The sequence below is a fragment of the Schistocerca americana genome, chromosome 5 (assembly GCF_021461395.2).
Source record: "Schistocerca americana isolate TAMUIC-IGC-003095 chromosome 5, iqSchAmer2.1, whole genome shotgun sequence".
Taxonomy (NCBI): Eukaryota; Metazoa; Arthropoda; class Insecta; order Orthoptera; family Acrididae; genus Schistocerca; species Schistocerca americana.
Genome location: NC_060123.1, coordinates 244,180,160 through 244,201,507, shown reverse-complemented (window position 1 = coordinate 244,201,507; position 21,348 = coordinate 244,180,160). Strand labels below are relative to the sequence as shown.

Here is a 21,348-nt window from a genome sequence, read left to right as displayed (position 1 = left end):
TAACAACTGCACCAGACACTTGTTGTCTTATACAGGTGTTGCCAACTGCAGCACTGTATTCTGCCTGTTTGCATATCTCTGTATTTGAATACACGTATCTATAGCAGTTTATCTGGTGCTTCAGTATAGTTGGTCATGGTAGACAGGAAGGAGGTCGTAGGTTTAGAGTCAGTTGGGCATTGGAAAAGGTTGTGTACAGTCGCAGTGAGGCCATGGGCACTGGGGATGTTAGTGCAGAGGGAGGTGGAATCCACAATGATGAGCAGAGCATCAGATGATATAAAAACAGATACTGTGGAGAGTCAGTAGAGGAAATGATTAGTGTTTTTATATATTGTAAAAGTCCATTACTATTTCCCGCATTTTAGGTTTTCCTACATTTTACTTTCATTTTTGTCCATCCCAACGGAAGTTTTATTCTCTCAACACAATGCTCTCCCACCATTAATGATTCTGTGTTACAGCATTTCCCACACTTTAGGTTTTCTTTGATGTCCTTACAATCTTTAATATTGATTTTCACACAGATTTCTGAAAAAACTCAGAGCCAGCCTCGGAACGAAGAAGAAAACACAGTGTATATGCAAAGTTATTGATCATAGCAAGATTCTCATTGTTGGTGTGTTGGGTCATGGTCACCTATATTATCGGTTTGCAGTGTTTGCAAGAGTGGGAAAGTATGCTGAGTCACTGTCTTAATGATAATCATGATCTGATGATAGTGACTTTAGTAGCAATCTCCCTTCTGCTCACTGCAATGTATTACCACAACTTTAATTTAATTTCAGAGTAATTTATACAAATAAACACCAATTTTGAAGACAGCCATCTCTATAATGGCCTTTCATGGATCATTACTTCTGTGGGAAATATGCTATAAACCAAACTAGGCACACAGTCTCAGGTTGGTATGACCTGATCTCAGATATAAACATTCCTCCTCAAGATGCTCCATAACATGATGACAATTTCCACCCTCTTTCTCATCCAGGATGTCCCTGAACTGAGTTACCTCCTTGCTGGCAACAAGCTGTAGATTTTGTGCCCATTGTTCTCTGTTTATGAAGACTGCCAACTTTAGAGTTTTAATCAGTATCATGTTACAAGTTTTATTGACCATAATTTTATAATGATTATCAATAGTATGTTTCACATTAGAACATGACTACATATTTAATGTAGGGCCACAAAAGACTTTTGCTTCTGCATTTTATTTACTCAGTTGGACATGATCGGAATGAAATGGGAAACTCACCGGTGTATTTGTGTGTCAGCACTCAGCCACTGCCTTTGTGACTGATGCTTTGTATAGTATGGAGAGACAAGTAGAACTAATTTCTGTTAAAAAGAAACAAAGTCAATTAATTACTTCAGTAAGAAGGGTAGAAGGATGGATCCTCAAAATTAGAGACCAATATCCTTAACATCGGTTTGTTGCAGGATTCTCGAACATATTCTCAGCTCGATTATAATGAATTTCCTTGAGACCGAGGAGTTGCTGTCCATGCATCAGCACGGCTTTAGAAAGCATCGCTCCTGTGAAATGCAACTCACCCTTTTTCACATGATATCTTGCGAACCATGGATGAAGGGTATCAAACGGATGCAATATTCCTTGAATTCCAGAAAGCGTTTGACTCGGTGCCCCACTGCAGACTCCTAACTAAGGTACGAAAGCATATGGGATTGGTTCCCAAGTATGTGAGTGGCTCGAAGACTTCTTAAGTAATAGAACCCAGTACATTGTCCTCGATGATGAGTGTTCATCGGAGGTGAGGGTATCATCTGGAGTGTCCCAGGGAAGTGTGGTAGGTCCGCTGTTGTTTTCTATCTACACAAATGATCTTTTGGATAGGGTGGATAGCAATGTGTGGCTGTTTGCTGATGATGTTGTGGTGTATGGTAAGGTGTCATCGTTGAGTGACTGTAGGAGGATACAAAATTACTTGGGCAGGATTTGTGATTGGTGTAAAGAATGGCAGCTAACTCTAAATATAGATAAATGTACATTAATGCGGATGAATAGGAAAAAGAATCCGGTAATGTTTGAATACTCCATTAATAGTGTAGCGCTTGACACAGTCACGTCAATTAAATATTTGGGCGTAACATTGCAGGGCGATATGAAGTGGGACAAGCATGTAATGGCAGTTGTGGGGAAGGCGGATAGTCGTCTTCGGTTCATTGGTAGAATTTTGGGAAGATACGGTTCATCTGTAAAGGAGACCACTTATAAAACACTAATACGACCTATTCTTGAGTACTGCTCGAGCATTTGGGATCCCTATCAGGTCAGATTGATGGAGGACATACAAGAAATTCAGAGGCGGGCTGCTAGACTTGTTACTGGTAGGTTTGATGATCAAGCGAGTGTTACGGAAATGCTTCAGAAACTCGGGTGGGAGTCTCTAGAGGAAAGGAGGCGTTCTTTTCGTGAATTGCTACTGAGGAAATTTAGAGAACCAGCATTTGAGGCTGACTGCAGTACAATTTTACTGCCACCAACTTACATTTTGCAGAAAGACCACAAAGATAAGAGAGATTAGGGCTCCTACAGAGGTATATAGGCAGTCATTTTTCCCTCTTTCTGTTTGGGAATGGAATAGGGAGAGAAGATGCTAGTTGTGGTACGAGGTACCCTCCGCCACGCACTGTATGGTGGATTGTGGAGTATGTATGTAGATGTAGATGTAGAAAATTTAATTTGTTTTAAATTTCTATTTTGAACAATACAAAATAAATTACAGTAAGAGTAATTTATTCATTTTTGTTTATTGCGATTCCTATGCTTTCCTGCAATTTACATTTTCTTGCATTTTATACTTTCTTGAGTCAGTCTACTGAAAAGTGCAAAAAGAGGGTTTTACTCCAGGACAGTAGGTTATGGGAAATATGCTGAAGATATTGGTCCATAAGGGCAAAAATTTCCCTCTATGGAGGTACAGTAACCGAGCCTCTCCCTTTTGGGATGTGTTCTCTCTCTCTCTCTCTCTTTCTCTGTCTAACTGAGTTAACAAGAACCATTTAATAATACTTCCGAATATTTTAGTTATTGCTTCTTGTGGTGTAGCAGCTCTGTTGGCCTTGATTATGATGCTTGCATCATCATCAAAGGCCACTATTTCTGCTTTATAAGTGTAAGATAGGAGGTCATTTGTATGTAGCAAGAACAGAAGTGCTCCCAGAGATGAAACCCATGGAATTCCAGTAGTATTTCGTCCCCAGTCAGAGGAAGTTTGATCATGAGAGCTGCATGAGCTACCCAACATGACTCATCACTTCCCTTCAGATAAATATGAAGTAAAGCACTTCCTCACTGTGCCTTGAAAGTTATAGATTTTCCAAGTTTCTACAAAAGAATATTTTGATTTGCGCAGTCATACACCTTAGACAGATCACAACAGATCCTTGTAGGTGGAATCTTGTCATTCAGATATTTTAATACATGGTCAGTGGAACAGGAAGATGGCATCTTCAATGGTGAGGCCCTTCTGGAAATCAAACTATGGCTCACTCAGAATTTTATATTTGCAGATATACTCAACCGTTCTGAAACATATTAGGTTTTCCAGAAATTTTGTGTAGGAAGCTAACAGTGAAATGTTTTGATAATTATTAATATCTGTCCAACTATATTCCTAAAAGAGGAGTTTAGTAATGGCATACTTTTGTCTGGAAATATAATTTATGAAAATGACGAATTTCAAGAGAACAAGCTTTTCATATCTCACTTGAAATGTCAATCCAATGACAAATTTTGCTTTTAGGAAAATTAAGTTTATTTTTCTGTTGTCAAATTAATTGAGGCCTTGTGATATTGACTGTCCTGATTTTCTTTCGAGCTGGCCGTAATGAGCCTCTCACTTACATTTAGAAAGTGACCGTTAAAGAGGCTTGCTGTATCTCAGTATTAATATTTGAGGTAATGTATTTCATATCTTGGTCTGAGAGAGAATTTTATTAGTTTAGTCCATTGTAGACCTGGCTATAAAGATTTTATCAGTAGCTACTTTGGAGCAGTTTGCTATCTTGGTAGCAAAATCTACAGCATGAATTGATGTTTATTGTTATGATACTACCTGTCCTTATATTGACTGACTAGTACATTATCATTAGTAGACACTGACTTATCACTACATATAGTGTACTTCCCTGAATTAACAATGCTAATGTTATTTCAATCTGGGCTAAGGTAATTAGGCTGGTTTTTTTTGCAAAAATCCCAGACTCTGATAATCGTCAACACTGCATCTGTTATTCGACTCCAGTATGAAGTTGCCATTAACCTTTGTAATACCTTTACAGCAAGGCTTTTCATAATATAACTTCTGGAGCACATCATTTTAAGTTTACATAGGGAAGAACAGATTATTTAATCGTGCTGTTGCTTTCTTCTGTTTCTCAATATGCTTTCTTGGTATCTGTGATAGGAAAGCATTCTTTAAAGATACGTACTGAGAAATGCAAAAAATTTTAATGTGCTTCACAAGGAGACTAATCTGGAAGAGCATGTAACTCCAATAAATAATCCAAGCCTTGATCACTATCTGTTATGTGCATATATGTTAGTAGTCTCAATGTCCTGGTTTGCATATAGTATTGTATATAATAAAGTAGTAGTAGGAAACAAGAGAAAAATTCAAAGTAGTAATTAAGGTCCAGGGAAAGGAAATTAAAACTTTGAAGTTTGTCGATGACACTGTAATTCTATCAGAGACAGCAAATGACTTGGAAGAACAGCTGGACAGAATGGACTATTCATTATGCCATGAAAAGTTGAGAATTCACAGAATGGACAGTGTCTTGAAAGGAGCATATAAGATGAACATCAACAAAAGCAAAATAAGAATAATGGAATGTAGTTGAATTAAATCAGGTGATGCTGAGAGAATCAGATTAGGGAATGAGACACTTAAAGTAGAAGATGAGTTTTGCTACTTGAGCAGAAAAATAATTAATGATGGCTGAAATAGAGAGGATATAAAATGTAGATTGGCAATGCCAAGAAAAGTGTTTCTGAAGAAGAGAAATTTGTTAACATCAAGTATAGACTTAAGTATCACGAAGTCTTTTCTTAAAGTATTTGTATGGAGTTTAGCCATGCATGGAAGTGAAACATGGACAATAAACAGTATAGACAAAAAAGGAATAGAGGCTTTTGAACTGTGGAGCTGCAGAAGAATGCAGATTAAATTGGTAATCACCTAACTAATGAGGAGGTACTGAATAGAATTGGGGAGAAAAGAAATTTATGGCACAACCTGACTAGAAGAAGGGATTAGTTGGTAGGACACATTCTGAGACATCAAGGGATCATCAACTTAGTACTGGAAGGACGCATGGGGGTAAAAAATATAGAGGGAGACGAAGAAAGCCATACAGTAAGCAGATTCAGGAGGATGTAAGTTGCAGTAGTTACTTGGAGATGAAGAGGCTAGGACAGGATAGAATAGCATTGAGAATTGCATCAAACCAGTCTTCGGACTCAAGACCACAACAACAACAACAATGAAGTAGTCAATGGATCATTTTATAATGATGTAGGAGATGTTCAGTGTTATACTAGGAAAGACATGTCAAGAAATGTAATATACCCCAAATGTTAAATGATAAGAGGATGATGATCACCAAATTTGGGAAAACCATTTTCAACTAAATCAAGGTGATCGGATAGAGCATAATATTACTCCCAATGCCAGACAGTCCCATAAATATGCCATTGCGATCAGATGGCACAGACATCAAAGTGACTATCATATTTACATGTATTTGAAATTGTCTAATTTGGTATTTTGTCCGGTAAGTGTATAATTTGTTCCTGTTATGCAGTTTGTTGACATGACTGTGTATTTTCTGTTTTTGAGGTAATCTGTCATCGTTGGGGCAATAATGCCATGAAGCTTACAGAACTTCGTAATGTTATTTTATGATCTACCTTGAAGCCAATGTCAAAGCCACAATATTCCATCTCCAAGAACTTTGTTAATGAGATTGGACACAGTTTCTCACTGCCAGACTGATGGCATTCCTACAGTCTCTTTAAATTGCTTTTGCTCCCACAGTAGCTACATGCATTACTCCCTCAATTCCACTGTCTAGTGGTTCAGAATGAAATATGGTCTACGCAACTAATTACAGTCTTCCACATGAAGCAGTTATTTGTTCCAACAGTGATATTTATGCTGTTCTCTCTCTCTCTCTCTCTCTCTCTCTCTCTCTCTCTCTCTCTCTCCCACCTCCTCCACCCCCAAATTATACAAAAACAAACAGAAAAACACACACATATATAGCATTCTGATAAAGATACAAACAAACACAATCATACCTACCTCTTGTTTCAGATAATCAACAATTTTTTCTGCTATTTCCTTTGGTGTGCTTGGTCTGAATTTGTTATAAACAATAGCATGCTCAGGGATTTCATAGTACTGATAACTCATGTCTCAAAAATAACTTGCAAATCTGTGGAGAAATAAGAAAATAAATTGATCATATTAACTCTCTACAGTTTTATCTTAAAAATATATAGGTACTGTACATGCATAAATAAAAAATAAATGGTAGAATAGAAAACAGATAAATAAAAAAGTTATTTGATAATATTTGATGATCATTTTACACACAGGCTACTCTCATAATTGACCCATGTCTACAGAAAAAACAATATGCAATTTTGATAACCAATGCAGCCTCACAAATCTTGTATTGTTTTTCTGTTAACATTGAGGTGATAAGAGACAGAGCAATAGCTCAAAAAACTGAGAATGAGCAGGGAATGTGCCACAATCTTGATGAAGGAACTATCTATCACAGAATCTGCCTGAATTGATTTACAGAAGGAATGGATGTGAGGAGGCTGTTGTAGGAGGGAGTGGAGACAGGGGTGGAAAATGTGAAGCAAACACGACTGAACAGAGCCTGATATCTTACCTACTCTGTAACCTTGCTGTCTCAGAACTAGGTTAATAGTTGAACTTGATGCCTATGTACCAAAGACAATGACAGGGCATTAACAAATGTTCACAGCATCAGTAAAACATTCTTCTTCTGACATAGGGCATCTAAAATAAGTTTACAGATTTTAGCATACTCACAATGATTATTATTTCCCTTGCTTTTTTCTCTCCTTTGTTTTCCTGCATTCCCTGCTTCCCTCGACAACTTTACCACCTTTTCTTTGTTTATTTCTTTGTTTTTCTCCCACAAAACCTCCCTAAACATTCACATAATATGATGACCACAGTCACAGTATTATGGTTAGCATACTGGATTACTCATGGGATATTACAGATCTGATGGCTTGTGATCATAAAATGGCCAGGGAAGGGATTCAGTGGACTTACTGTACCACCTAAAAATTGCTTGAGGTGATAGTGGTGCTGGTGGTCTTTGTTGGCTCAACAGGGCAGTTGTTAACCCTCTGCTAATAATTCCATGATGAATGTGGTTAAAAATTTTAAAGTGCAGAAACTGATAGGATAAAGTCTTGGTCAAAAGCCCACCCATCCTTCTCTGTTGGTCTCACATTCAGAAACATATTTATCCTAAACACTGAAACTACTAACTCAGTCACTTTCTTAAAAATATAGTTAAAATGTTAATACACAGATAGAAAACACTAAAGCAACAATCAGAAGTATCTTTCTGCATAATTAGCAGCATAGCAAATGGATGAGCCACACTGAGAACACACTACAATCTCTTATGATAATGAAAGAAGGAAGATTACAAGTGGAGCTCAAGCTTGTATTTAGGGAAACAACACAAAATTTAAATTTTGGTACACAGATTTGGATTTGAATTGCCTTCCTCCTGAACTCAAGTCCAGTTTGTTATCATTGTGTCACCACACTTGATATTCTTCAGTGTTGGCAACACTGAGACACAATAATGACTCTGTGTGAGTGTGAATTACATTTCTTAGTTATGATCAAGACCTTTCCCTCAAAAATAAGCAACCTTTCCTCCTTCCTGCCTGTCGACTGCTCATCACCTCCTCTATTTGGTGAGTAGCAATCCATCCTCATTTGGATATTATACTCCACTCCAGATTTTCCATTACTGCAATTTAGATAAAAGCTCAGAGACAGCACAGAAACTCATCACATTTGTATCACTGTCACCTAAAATAGAAGGAATATTACATGGTAAATCAATTAAAGCCATTGGTACGCCCTCGGAACAGAGAAGGAACTCATGCATCACAGGGCTGTAATGTATTTGGATGCACATTAGAATTGCCTTGTCTGATCTCAATGGTTGAAATGAGAAATTTTACAGCCAGTTATTGGCATAACTGATGACAACTTCTTGTCCTGCTTCAACCACTCTTACTCTCAGTGATCTACAATACTGTGCCTCAAAAGGGAGGAGAAAAATGAAGCAGGACAGACCACCATATCTGTTATCCACTTTCCCCTTGCTTTTACATATGTGGTCTTATTTCTCTGAATTCTACACACTCTGGTACACATTAAAATGTAACCTCCTTTCCCTGCCTCTGCAAATGAAAAACATTGTCCAGATAGCCTGCACTTATGTGTATAATGACACTAATACTAATAATCATCACCATCTTTATTTGCCCATAATAATTTTACAGTCTTACAACATGATTTAGGTTTGTACATTCACATAAAAAAAAAATCGTACACCTAATATAATGGATAAATACAGAAATATAACAAGTAAGTAATTATGGTTCAGATATATTTCAATAAATATTTAATCGAATTTGACATGCACAAAAATATTTTAAAAGTTGGTTGTTTATTCATCCGCAGATCATTTTTATTATGGTACTGAAAATGTTAATTTAATAGAGAGAGATAACATCGTTAAAAGTTAACTAAGAAAGAGAACAACAAATTGGAAATATTTATAAGGTAGATACAGAATATCTACTCACTAAGCTTCAACAGAGGAAAACAAACAATAGACATAAAGTTGCTAGCATTTGGAAGTGGGTCCTTCTCCTTCTGGCTGACGAAAAGAAAAGGTTGAAGGCACAGAGATTAGCAAGTTGTAAGTATACAGGAAAAGTCAACCAGGAACACAGAACAAGGGTGACTTACTGGACTTGATGAGAGGGGAAAAAGGAAGTGTTGGCACTAAATGAGATTTCAAAACCTGAGCTAAGGTCTTAAACTCTGGCAGAGGGGCAGTAGGAAAGTCAGAGATGAGAGAAAATATCTCATAAATGGGCCAAAGAGAAGAAAACCTAAGTACAGGAAACATGGTAGGGACTGATAAATAAAGAAAACCATAAAGAAAAGACAAGTAAAAGAAACAATGAGAGACCAGAGAACTTCAAGACCATTAAAATTACTGAAAATTGAGGCTACATGGGTGATGAAAATCAAGCTTATGTCATAAAGCAAGTTCTGATGTGCACAGTTCAGAGGAACTGTACTGTGAGGTAGAATCATGTGGCATATACGATGAAAAGGAATTGTCCTGGGTGACACATTCTGTTTCCTTAACCTTCATCATCATCTTTTCCATCATGACTTTCTCCTAAGACAAGGTGAAGCCCCTACACTGGAAAGTTAGTAAATTTACATCTTTCTAAAGATTTCCTTCAACTGACAAGTGGCAAATCAATTTCCTCTTTACATATTACAAGTGTTAACGAATTCATACATACAGGTATAGGCATATATTTACTTACTTGTCTAGCTTAATAGCAACTCATATATTGCGCACAATGGTCTTTCATATACAAAAACACATAGACAATTAAGCTCATACTGGTGAAATAATGTTACACTAGTCATCTATTCAGTCCTACAGAAGTTAGAAAAAAGGAAACAATGTGAAAAATGCGTACTTGAAGACAAATGAGGGTGCTAGCCAAGGCTGCAAGTGGCACTGTCGTATTTTACCAAGAATGACACATGTGCAAAGCCCTCTGTACACTGCAAGTGTCAGTCACAGTCAGAATAGTGTTCTGCGTAGCTGTGAGTGCAGTACATCAGAGCTAACTGGATTCGAACTTGGCCAGTTGCTGGTGTTCATATGGCAGATGCTTTCATAGCCAAGGCGTTTGCTGGTCAGGAGGTACCATATTCAAGAATTATACTGCTATACAGGGCAAGAGGGAAAATATGTTATGATAAGTGTCAACACAGACAAAAGTGTGTGTTGAGTGATCATGACTGATGGTTATTGAAGACGATTGTCACAAAAAATTAAAGGCAACAGCTGCAAAATTCACTGAATGTTGCAGGCATGAATACTGTCAGCACCAAAACAACACGAAGGGAGCATCACAAGCTGCGGATTGCAGGATGAGCTGGGATTCCAAAACCACACATCAGTGATGCAAATGCCCATATCAGGAAATATGGTGCAGAAGCCATAAAATGTAGACTATGGAGAAATGGAAGAAATTCATTTGGATGGATGAGTCTTATTCCACTCTGTTTCCAACTTGTGGTTGAGTTTATGGCTGGCATATGCTGTCCAAAGTCTACAATTCAGCCTGCTTGCTGCCAAGAGTGGAACATGCTGGGAGTTCAGCTAAGATCTGAGCAGCCATATCATGGTATTCCGTGGGCCCCATGGTTACTCTGCAAGGTCAAATTACTGCTAACAATTATGTGACCATTTTGACTGATCAAGTCCAACCCCAATACAATATTTGTTTTCCAATGGTGATTCTATGTTTCAAAACTACAGTGACCCTGTTCGCAAGCACCATCCAGGACTGTTTTTGTGAACACAAGGCTGAATTGTCACATCACTCCTCACCACCACAGTCACCAGATCTCAGTATTACTGAGCATTTGTGATCTATTTTGGAGAGAAGCGTAGGTTGTCACTATCCACACCCATCATTGTTACTGAAACATGCCACTGTTTTACAGGAATAATGGTATAAGATTCCCTTAAAAAACACCCAAGACCTATATTTATCCATTCTGGGGCGATTGGAAGCTGTTTTGATCACCAACACTTTTCCTACACCATTTAAGGTATGGTAACGTGTTGTGTTTTTGGTGTCTTGATACTTTTGTCCACACTCTGTATCTCACCATTATGCACTGTACATACTAAATACAATTGCGTGCATTGCACATGTGCACTTGCACACAAATATTTACAAACTTTTTGCTGACATAAAGGCCATGGAGATACTGCTGTGATTGTAGTATATCTGTTGTGGTTCCCCTTTCTCTCCTTTCATATGTGTGAAAAACTTGAGCCTACTTCCTCTCATACTAAGGAGAAATTGAACTCACAGAGATAAAAGTAGATATGTATTATCTGTTTAAGATCTTGGACTTAATATTTTCCAATAACATGTATTTTATTGTGAAAGAAACTTTTAGAATGAAGTACTCAAACAATGGAAAGTCCAGGATGGAATAACAACAATATGGAAAGAATAGATTTCTATTCATCACATAGAAGAGGCATCACAGACAGGCACAATGGAAAAGGGAGCTAAGATATAGAAGCTTTTGAACAAAGTACTTCTTCCGAAGTAGGAAATACACACACACACACACACACACACACACACACACACACACACACAGAGAGAGAGAGAGAGAGAGAGAGAGAGAGAGAGAGAGAGAGAGCGAGCCACTGTCTCCAGCAAGCACTAGGGCCAAACTGCAATTTCATCTGATGTGAGCAGCAATCTAGCTGGGGTGAGTAATAGGGATAAGGAAGAGATCTGGGATAGGTAGGGAGGGTAGGGGTGGGTGAACATACTACTGCTGTCTGTGAAAGAGTGCTGGGACATGATGGGGACAGGGAAGGGCTGTTAGGTTCAGCATCGGGAGGCTTTTCTGAGAGGGGTTGGGGTTGGGAGAGGAGGGTGAAAGCAAGAGGAGAGAAGTAGAGGAGGAGAAAGAACTATGTAGGTGCATTGGTGGGATAGAAGGTGTGGGTAGTACTGGAATGGGAACAGGGAAGGGGATAGGTAGATGTAGGGCAGGGGCTAGCAAAAGTTAAGGCAATGGGTGTTATGGTAATGAAGGATAGGTCATAGAGAGAGCATACACCTGCACCGTTCAGAAAAGCTGGTGGTGGAATGAATCCAGATGGCACAGGCTGTAAAGCAGTCATTAAAATGAAGCATATTACGATGGGAAGTATGTCCAGTATCTGAATGATCCAGCTGTCTTTTGGCCACAGTTTGGCAGTGGCCACGCACATGGACAGAATGACTTTTGTGAAACAGAAATCCATACACCACAGTACTGTAGTATTTCACTTGAGGAGATAAAATACAATGGTACAGCCCTTCTCTACATCCATCTTAATAAAGTGGAAATGGACTGCATAATTTTGTTTTGGCTCCTCTAGTGGTGTGCTATGGTACTGTGGCAAGGGGATGTCAATGAGTATCAGAAATGCAGACATTTATCTGCAAGCAAGCGAAAAATTAACTACATAATTTTATTTTCTCCAGGAAGAAATTAAAACTTTATGACTACTCCACATAGATAACACACAGTAAGGGTGGCAACAGGTATCTACATACATATGACAATGTATCTCCACCACACACATCTGAAAAACTGCAGTCATCTAGCTACAGCATGAAGAGCAAATGGAAGCAACTGAATTGCCCAACATGTTACTGGAGAAATTATTTACACCTGCTGTCACTCAGCCATAGTGTGGCACAGAAAAGAGGAAGTATTCAGCCACAAAACTCTATCACATATTTAGTGATGTGAAGAATTTATAGAATTTGATCTGTTTTATATATATATATAAAGTACAGTGTGTGTGTGTGTGTGTGTGTGTGCGTGTGTGTGTGTGTGTCCATGGTCTCCTCCAAAACCCTGGGATTACGGCAGGCATAATGAGTATCAGCACTTTATGGTTTATAACCTCCTAGCTCTAATAGGATTGGAAATATGGACAAAAACATATTTTTTCCCCAGTCTCTTATGCATAGATAGGCTGCCCAGCATGAAAATCATGTTGTATGGGAACAGCACTGATATACAAATTAATGTGCACTGTGGGGCAGCCTACATGTCAGGGGCAAGAAAAACTTTTAGAGCCTCGACATGTGTGCTGCCCCGCATGAAAGGTGTGTTGTGTTGGTCTAGTATTGGCCTGCTTTATCAACCTGCTTTGCACGGTGACATATACATTGGGGGCAAATTATTTTCAAGGCTCTAGTGTGTAGCCTGCCCTTCATGACGGGCATGTTGTGGAAGTAGTATCGACATGCTTTCTCGAACTGTACTGCAGGGGCTATACATGCCAAGGAGCATGGTCAGGGGTAGGTTGAGGTGGATAGACAAGGTGTACAGAGTGAGGAAGAAGAGGAAATGGACAGAGAAAGGGGAAGATGAGATGTATGAAGCAGGCTGAAGATGTTGAGGGAAGTTGATGAATGGAACAGAAAGAGGGGGAGACAGAGATAGAAAGAGAGAGGGGTAGGAGTAAATGGACAAAGAGAGGTGGAGGATGAGGAGGAGGAGAAAGAGATGAAGAGACAGGGAGAGTGGGGAGGGTGAATAGACAGAGGAGGGAGAATGAGGTGAATGGGGAGGAAGAAGTAGACATAGAGTAGGGAAGAGGTGGTGTGTTCAATATATGTGTCAAACACATTTGCGGGTGAAGCAGCTGGGGAAAAAACTAGTAAATAACATAATTAACTTTAAACACAACCTTGAACATCATGAAATATAAATCACTATATGTATAGGGAACCATTTAACTGATCAGCCGGTTGTCATATTTTTCGCTGATAAAGTATTCTATAATTGTAAAACTGACTCTTTCCACCTCATAGTGAGACTTCACCATTATGACTCATGGAACATGCAAATAACTAACTGAATAGGAACTCTACACCCATTTTATCACACAGTACATTTTATTATTTGTCCCTAAACCTATCCCTATTGATTAGGACACTTCAGAACCCACCTTCCCCCTCCTCTGGTTTTCTGGATACAGATACTGAAAATACATTATTGATCCTCAGGCCTGTGATTGTTTCTTTGCCCTTCAGATTTTGCCTATATCCCCTGAACTAGACTGGTACTGGGACTTAGATTGCGTTAGGGTTTCTTCATTGTCACATTTACTTCATGAGATTATACCACGAGTTATGTGGAAATAGACATCGAGTGTTGTCTACAAAAAAGATCAAATGTTTTCCTGCTTTCTTCTAGTGTAGTACCAACTTCTTTAGTTTTTGGTTCCAAATTTCTTCAGTCAGAGTTGAATTTGTAGTTTTATGCTCATCACATTTTTCTTTCTCCCATTCATCATTTTTGTGGAACAGTGCTCCTACAAGGAATCCTTATGTATGCTGTTTACCTACAAGTACACACAATGTAAAACATGTCCCCAGAACTTAGATACACTGTGGGACTGTGTCTGTACAGAGTATAAGAAGGTCAGCATTACGTACAGTTAATATGCAACTCTGCTATTGATTTAATTAATGAGTGCAAGAAGTTTTGGCTTCTCTATCCACATGCAGATTGCAGCACTGCACTGGTATCCCACACAATGGGACAGTTGCAAATGGGCTTTCCTGGGTGTGAAATGCCTCACCTTGGAAGTGTGCCCCTCTAGGCTACATTATTAGAGCTCCTTTTCTTTCTGCACTATATAACATACTGAAAATCTTCAAGGATATGGCCATATGGCCCCTTTTCATTTGATTTTGCTTTGCTTCTGCATATTACCTGCCTTGATATCTACATCTACATACATACTCTGCATGGCAGAGGGTACTTAGCACAGTACCATATGTTAAGGATTCTTCCCATTCCAAGTAGGTATGGAGTGCGTTAAAAATGATAGCTTAAATGCCTCTCTGCTTGCTCATATTAGTCTAATTTTGTCTTCCCAGACCCTACTAAACTGATACATGGGGAATTGAAGAATGTGTCTAGATTCTTACTTAGTACTGCTTTTTGAAAATTTGTAAGTATGCTTTTGTGGAATAATTACCAAGCATCTTCAGATGTATACACACTGTGATGATGCTTAGAAGAAATTTAGCAACCTAAGCATAGTAATTGCTGCTAACAGCTAACTAAAAGGAAAAACTATGAAATTTTAGTTAATTAATATAAATTTAAAAGCTGAAACAATTAACGCAAGTTCATAATGCTACACAAAACCAATAGTTCAGCCAATAAGAACAAAAGTTTATTTATTCACATTCACGTAAACAACCAACACACAAACCGTGCAATAGGCAGTAAAACACAATCTGAGATGGAGCACCAAATGTGCTGTGTTTATGTAGGGGACGGCTCTGGTAGGTGGTGTGGCATGTGTCACACTGTGCACACTAGTCTTGTGACCCACTGCAGGCAGCTTCTGGTGTCCGGCCCCTGCAGCTGCTGTTGGCAGACTATTTGAAGTGTGGCACGTCACCAGCCTGGGGCTGTGGCACGTATCCACATGTTGCATACAGGGCTACAGCAACCCTCCCTATATAGGGCAAGTTGCTATGCCAATGTGGGCACCAGGGCCTCTGCAGTGGGTGTCACAGGTGGTATGAGAGAGGCAGCAAAAGGAGATTCTGGGCCTGAATTGGTGAACAGGGGCAGAAGTCGTGCATCCAAAGACAAATGTGATGGCTGTCCTCTGCAAAGTACCATAAGGGAGGACTAGCAATAAGGGCACTGACAGCACTTCGACATCTGGCTCCTCAATGTGGTGGAACTGCACCGACGGTCGTGGTGCCGACCACATGAGTGGTGGCATTGATGACACTGTTACCAACGGAACTGACAGTTCTGGCCCAAATGGCAGTGAAAATGCAGGTCGCAGCAAAGCATCACAGGAATGGCTGGCAGTATGTATTGGGGTGCTGGACCCTGGATAAGAAGCAAGAAGTGGACGCTTGCACAAGGAAGATGGGTCTGTCCCTGTAACATGGATGGCCTTTGAGGCCAGGACAGACACTAAGGAAAGAGGCAGGCATGATCATGGTGGCTGATCATGATGGTGCACCATCACCTCTCACTGGTGCACACTATACAGAAGTGGCTACCACGGAAGCTGTGGAATGTGACCGAAATCTACTTTGGTCAGTGGCTAAGCCCCCAAGCCTGGATCACAGAAAGAGGAGCAAACTGCAACTAGGGCTGTGCTGACAGACGTTGGAGGGCAGCATGAGCAGTTGCGTGAGGTTATAGGGTTGTCGACCATGGAGCATCTCAGCTGGACTCGGATCCTCACCACCAGTGTAAACCTGTAGCAAATAAAGAACCATGTCAAGGCATTGTCTGTGGAAGAGTCCGCAACGTATTTCTTCATCTGAACCTTGAATGTGCAGATGAGCTGTTCCACCTTGCTATTAGACTTGGGGTGGAAAGGAGGAGCAGTTATGTGGCAAATGCCTTGACAGGCGCAGAAATCAAGGAAGGTCTGAGGCACAAACTGTGGATTGTTATCCATCACTACATATTAGGCAGTCCTTCAATAGAAAAAATTTCAGAGGGCACAAACTGTTGTCACAGTTGATGTAGAAGGGCAGTTGATAACGTATGGAAATTTCAAGAAAGCATCACCAACAAACAACCAGTAAAAATTTAGGACGGGTCTCACAGATCAACACAGATGACTTACATTGATGATGTGGTGCAGGCCAAGGATAGAGTGTCACCCAAGACATCATTCGTTGTGTAGCACACTGAGAGCAGGCCACGACAAGAGGCACAATGTCAATGCGAATGCTGGGCCAAGACATTTGTTGACGGGCCAATGACTTGGCACGAGAGACCGCCGCTGCCCCCAAATGTCGTAGATGTAGGAGCTGAAGCACATCGCGCCCTATGGCGGTCAGGATCACAGCCTTGAGCGACAGTCTGTCCATAGCTAAGACAGCAACACCATCAAATAATGAAAGATGATGATAGAGGGAAAAATAGTTATATTAAGGATCAGAAGCCCTGCCTAGAGGCCTGTCTGGCCAACAATGTTGAACTAAGTGAACAACTTGGTGCCAAAATGGATCGGCAACAACAGCAGCTCTGATTCGTAAGCCCATAATAGGAAGCCCTTCCACTGTATGTTGCACCTCAATATCTAAGTGGAAATCAAGGAACAAATCCTGATCAAATGTAGGATCCAGCCCCATCAGAAGTCGCAACAGCATTGGCAAGCTGTGTGGAAGACCAAAAATGTATTTTATAGTTTAATGAAACAGAAACAAGGCCCAGTGGGAGGGGATGTGCTGCCTTGTTGGTCAATGAAGCAGATGACTTAAACAATGAAACCAGCGGCTTGTGGTCCATATAAAGGTGGAACATAGACCCTTACAAGAATACATGGAACTTTTTGTGGTGCAGATGATGGCAAGTCCTTCCTTTTCAGCTTGAGAGTAGTGCTGTTGCCTGTAGTTGAGCATTTTTGACAAGCAAGCTACTGAATGTATGGAACCATCCTCATAGTGATGTGCAAGAACAGCTCCAAGTCCATACTGAGAGCTGTCTGAAGCCAGGATCAGGTGGCGGCCAGGATGGAAGGTGGTCAGACAAGGATAACAATGTAATTTAATTTTCGAAAACATAAACATGCACTCGCAGGGCAGCATTCACTGAAAGGAAAATTTCTTGTGGAGCTATTTGTGGAGAGGATGGGCCAACATGGCCACATCCAGAACAGTTTTGTGATAGTTGGCAATTTTCCCAAAAATGCGTAAGTTCTTTCACATTGGAAGGGAGAAGCAGAGTTGTGACAGTGGCAACATAATGACTTAAGGATTTTATACCACCCCGAGAAATGTCAAACCACAAATACACAATGGATGGTTGAAAAAAGTGAGACTTGTCTAAGTGGCAGTTCAACCCTGCAGTATTTAAGACCGTGAACAAGGAGCGTAAGTTGAGTACGTGCTCTTCCAAGGATGCACCCATCATGACGATGTCACTGAGATAGTTGTGTATCTCAGAAGAGACATTGTCAATTGTTCCATAAAATGCTGAAACACTGCAGGGGTACTAGTCACACCAAATAGGAGGCACTGATATTGGTAAAATGTGAACGGCGTGTTAATCACAAGGAGCTGTTTAGAGTTCTCATCCAGTGGAACTTGCAAACAGGCTCCAGATAAATCAATTTTAGAGAAAAAAACTCACCCTTGGTGAGTTTGGCCAATTTATTGTCCTGACAGAGCAAAGAGTAGGTATTAGTGATAGACTAAGCATTAATGGAAACTTTAAAGTCACCACAGAGGTGAAGCTGATGATTTGGCTTTTTAACAATCATGAGGGGTGTAGAGAACTCACTTGATGTAATAAGTTGTCAACATGCCCAATCTGGATTTCACTTAAACATGCAAAGCCACTGGAATAGGGCACGTACAGAAAAAGTGCAACCACACTGTAAGTTTCAAGGTAATACGGACCATAAAATTAGTGGCACAACCTAATCCATCCAAAAAAGACACACAAGAACTCAAAACAGAGAGAATCTAATTGCTGGTAAAAGACCCTGTTGGAAACAAGCTGCACCACTTCTGCAGCGGAAAACCAAAAGCATTGATAGCATCCAGACCAAACAAATTGTCACCGCCAGCATCATCCACTGCCAGAAGAGTCAAAGAGCAAACCACAGAGGTATAGGTAGAACCACAAATTGTACCAACATTGAGATATGCTGCTCAATGTAATTCATCAAACATTGAGATAATGACGGAGATCCCAAGTCCACATAAGTTTGTGAGTTTTGCAATGTCATAACAGCACACCTGCCCATTTGCAGTCTGAGCACTTTGTCCATCATTCACACTTCAATAAACAGTTTGTTATTATTCATAAGCACTGGAAACATACATCTACATGGATACTCTGCAAACTGCACTTAACTGCCTGGCAGAAGGTTCATCGATCCACCTTCACAATAATACTCTATTATTCCAACTTTGAACAAGGCGCAGAAAAATTGAACACCTATATCTTTCTGTGTGAGCTCTGATTTCCCTTATTTTATTCTGATGATATTTTCTCCCTGTTTAGGTCAGTATTAACAAAATATTTTTGCATTCAGAGGAGAAAGTTGGTGATTGAAATTTTGTGAGAATATTCCACCACAGCAAAAAATACTTTTGTTTTAATGATCGCCAATCCAAATCCCACATCATGTCAATGACACTCTCTCCACTGTTTCTTGATAATACAAAACATGTTGCTCTTCTTTGAACTTTCTCGATGTACTCCATTAATCCTATCTGGTAAGGATTCCACACCGCGCAGCAGTACTCCAAAGGAGTAGCGTAGTGTAGGTAGTCTCTTTAGTAGATCTGTTGTATCTTCTAAGTGTACTGCCAATAAAATGCAGTCTTTGGTTTATCTTCCTCCAACATTTTCTGTGTGTTCTTTCCAATTTAAGTTGTTTGTAATTGTAATTTCTAGGTATTTAGTTGAATTAATGGCCTTTACATTTGACTGATTAATCGTGTAATTGAAGTTTAACAGATTCCTTTTAGCACTCATGTGGGTGATCTCACACTTTTCATTATTTAGGGTCAATGGCTGATTTTTGCACTACACAGATATCTTTTCTAAATTGTTTAGTAATTTGTTTTGATCTTCTGATGACTTTACTAGACAATAAACAAGAGTATCATCTGCAAATAAATTAAGGTGGCTGCTCAAATTGTCTCCTAAATTGCTTATATAGATGGTGTGTTTCACAAGGACAACATTTTCCAAATCCATGTTGACTTGTCCTTGTTCTTATAAGGAGGCTCAGAATGACCCACAGATGCTGTATGTCCTTTTTTTCCTATGGTTGTTTCAAGCTGCCCAGTGTTTAGGGCACATGGCCCTGCCATGCTGCATGAATCAGTATGGACAAGATGGGACCACTGCTGCTGCTGTTGTTGTTGTTGTTTGACACGTTGCTGTTCAGTGTGGCATGGTGGTCCCATTTGTATGGCTGTCAGGGCATCCCCCCCCCCCCCCCCCAAGAAATAAGTGATGCTTGCCAACCAGAAATAGGAGCCACTGCAGCAGTGTCACTCCAATCCTCTATCTGATCAACAGCAGCACAAGATACCTCAAAAGATTTAGCAATATTCAGCACTTCAGCCAAAGATACATTCCTCGACTCTAGTGAATGTTGATGCACCTCCTTGCTGGAAGCCAGCTGAATGACGGTGTCAGGGGTCATAACATCAGTAGAGGAAGCAATATGAGTCATTATGGGCATTGGTAACAAACTGACATTTGCGAATGAGGTTGTGGAGTTCAGCCACCCAAGCCCGATAGGTGTGGAAGGGCTGTTAATGACAACAGTATGACTCAGGACATGGTGCAATGACATGCATGTGCTTATGGTAATAACTGAACTACAACTTAGACATTTTGTCAAACCAAAATGATGCACATTCCTGGAGCAGGGATAGCTGGCACAAAAACTGGTAAACTCAAGGGTAAATCCAAGAAAGGAGAAAAGCCTTAAGCATGTTCGTATCAGCAACACCAAAAGTGAGGAAGCATAGCTGAAGCCCCTTCGCATAAGCCTCCCAGTCTTTGGCCACTTCATCATAAGAGGGGGAAAGGATGGCGGCTATGCTGACAGCTTAGAAGTGTGCATAGCCAATGTAGCTGACAAATTTGTGATAGCCTGCTGCTGCTTGAGGAGAGTTTTGATCACTTACTCCATTGACATGAGAACCGATGAAACAACCAGATACAATGAGCACACAGAAATGAACATCACACTCGTCCCCACTTGTGTTGTAATGGTAGACACAACCAATACTGTGACCATTAAGAACAGAAGTTCATTTATCCACATTCAAGTGAGCAACCAACACAGGCAGTACAATAAGCAGTAGAACACAATATGAGAGAGTATTATAAATATGTAATTATTTAGAACAGATGGACACATAATCACTACCTGTGGCACAGACAACAAGACACTCTGTGCCACAGGAGGTGAACACGCACAATCACATGTGTTTGTGTGTGTGTGTGTGTGTGTGTGTGTGTGTGTGTGTGAGGAGGGACGAGGGCAGGGGCACATGCACAAGGGGTGGGGATGGGGTGCTGCACTCACATATATGCTTCTGTGTGTGTGCTGGCATGAGTACTTGTTTGGCACATGCACTCTGCAGTGAGGAAAACTAGGAAAGTTTGAAAGCCAGTAACTTCTGGTCCATAAATGTGACTGTGCCATCAATATTTTATCTGTAGGTGAGAAGTTGTCAGTATTGATTTCTTGCTTGCTTTTTCCATCCTTAATTGACTGACTTTTATTTTGTCCCACTTGACTACACTGTTGTAGAGTGTGCAGTTTGTTATACAGCAAAGGCCAGCTTACTCTTAATTTTTTGTCTCTTTATTACAATTTACAACAAATATTTGGAAAATAAGATAATTACAAACTGTA

General features: G+C 40.0%; 1 protein-coding gene across 7 annotated transcripts in view; it reads right to left on the bottom strand.

The window, feature by feature from the left end:
- The window catches only part of LOC124615711 (putative methyltransferase DDB_G0268948), a 137,369-nt gene that overhangs the window by 64,365 nt on the left and 51,656 nt on the right, over positions 1–21,348 (bottom strand). For all 7 annotated transcript variants that reach the window (XM_047143761.1, XM_047143760.1, XM_047143759.1 and 4 more), the window contains one exon: positions 6,330–6,462. In XM_047143761.1, the coding sequence (XP_046999717.1) occupies positions 6,330–6,440 (111 nt within the window). In that variant the 5' untranslated portion in view covers positions 6,441–6,462. The remainder of the gene's footprint in view (positions 1–6,329; positions 6,463–21,348) is intronic.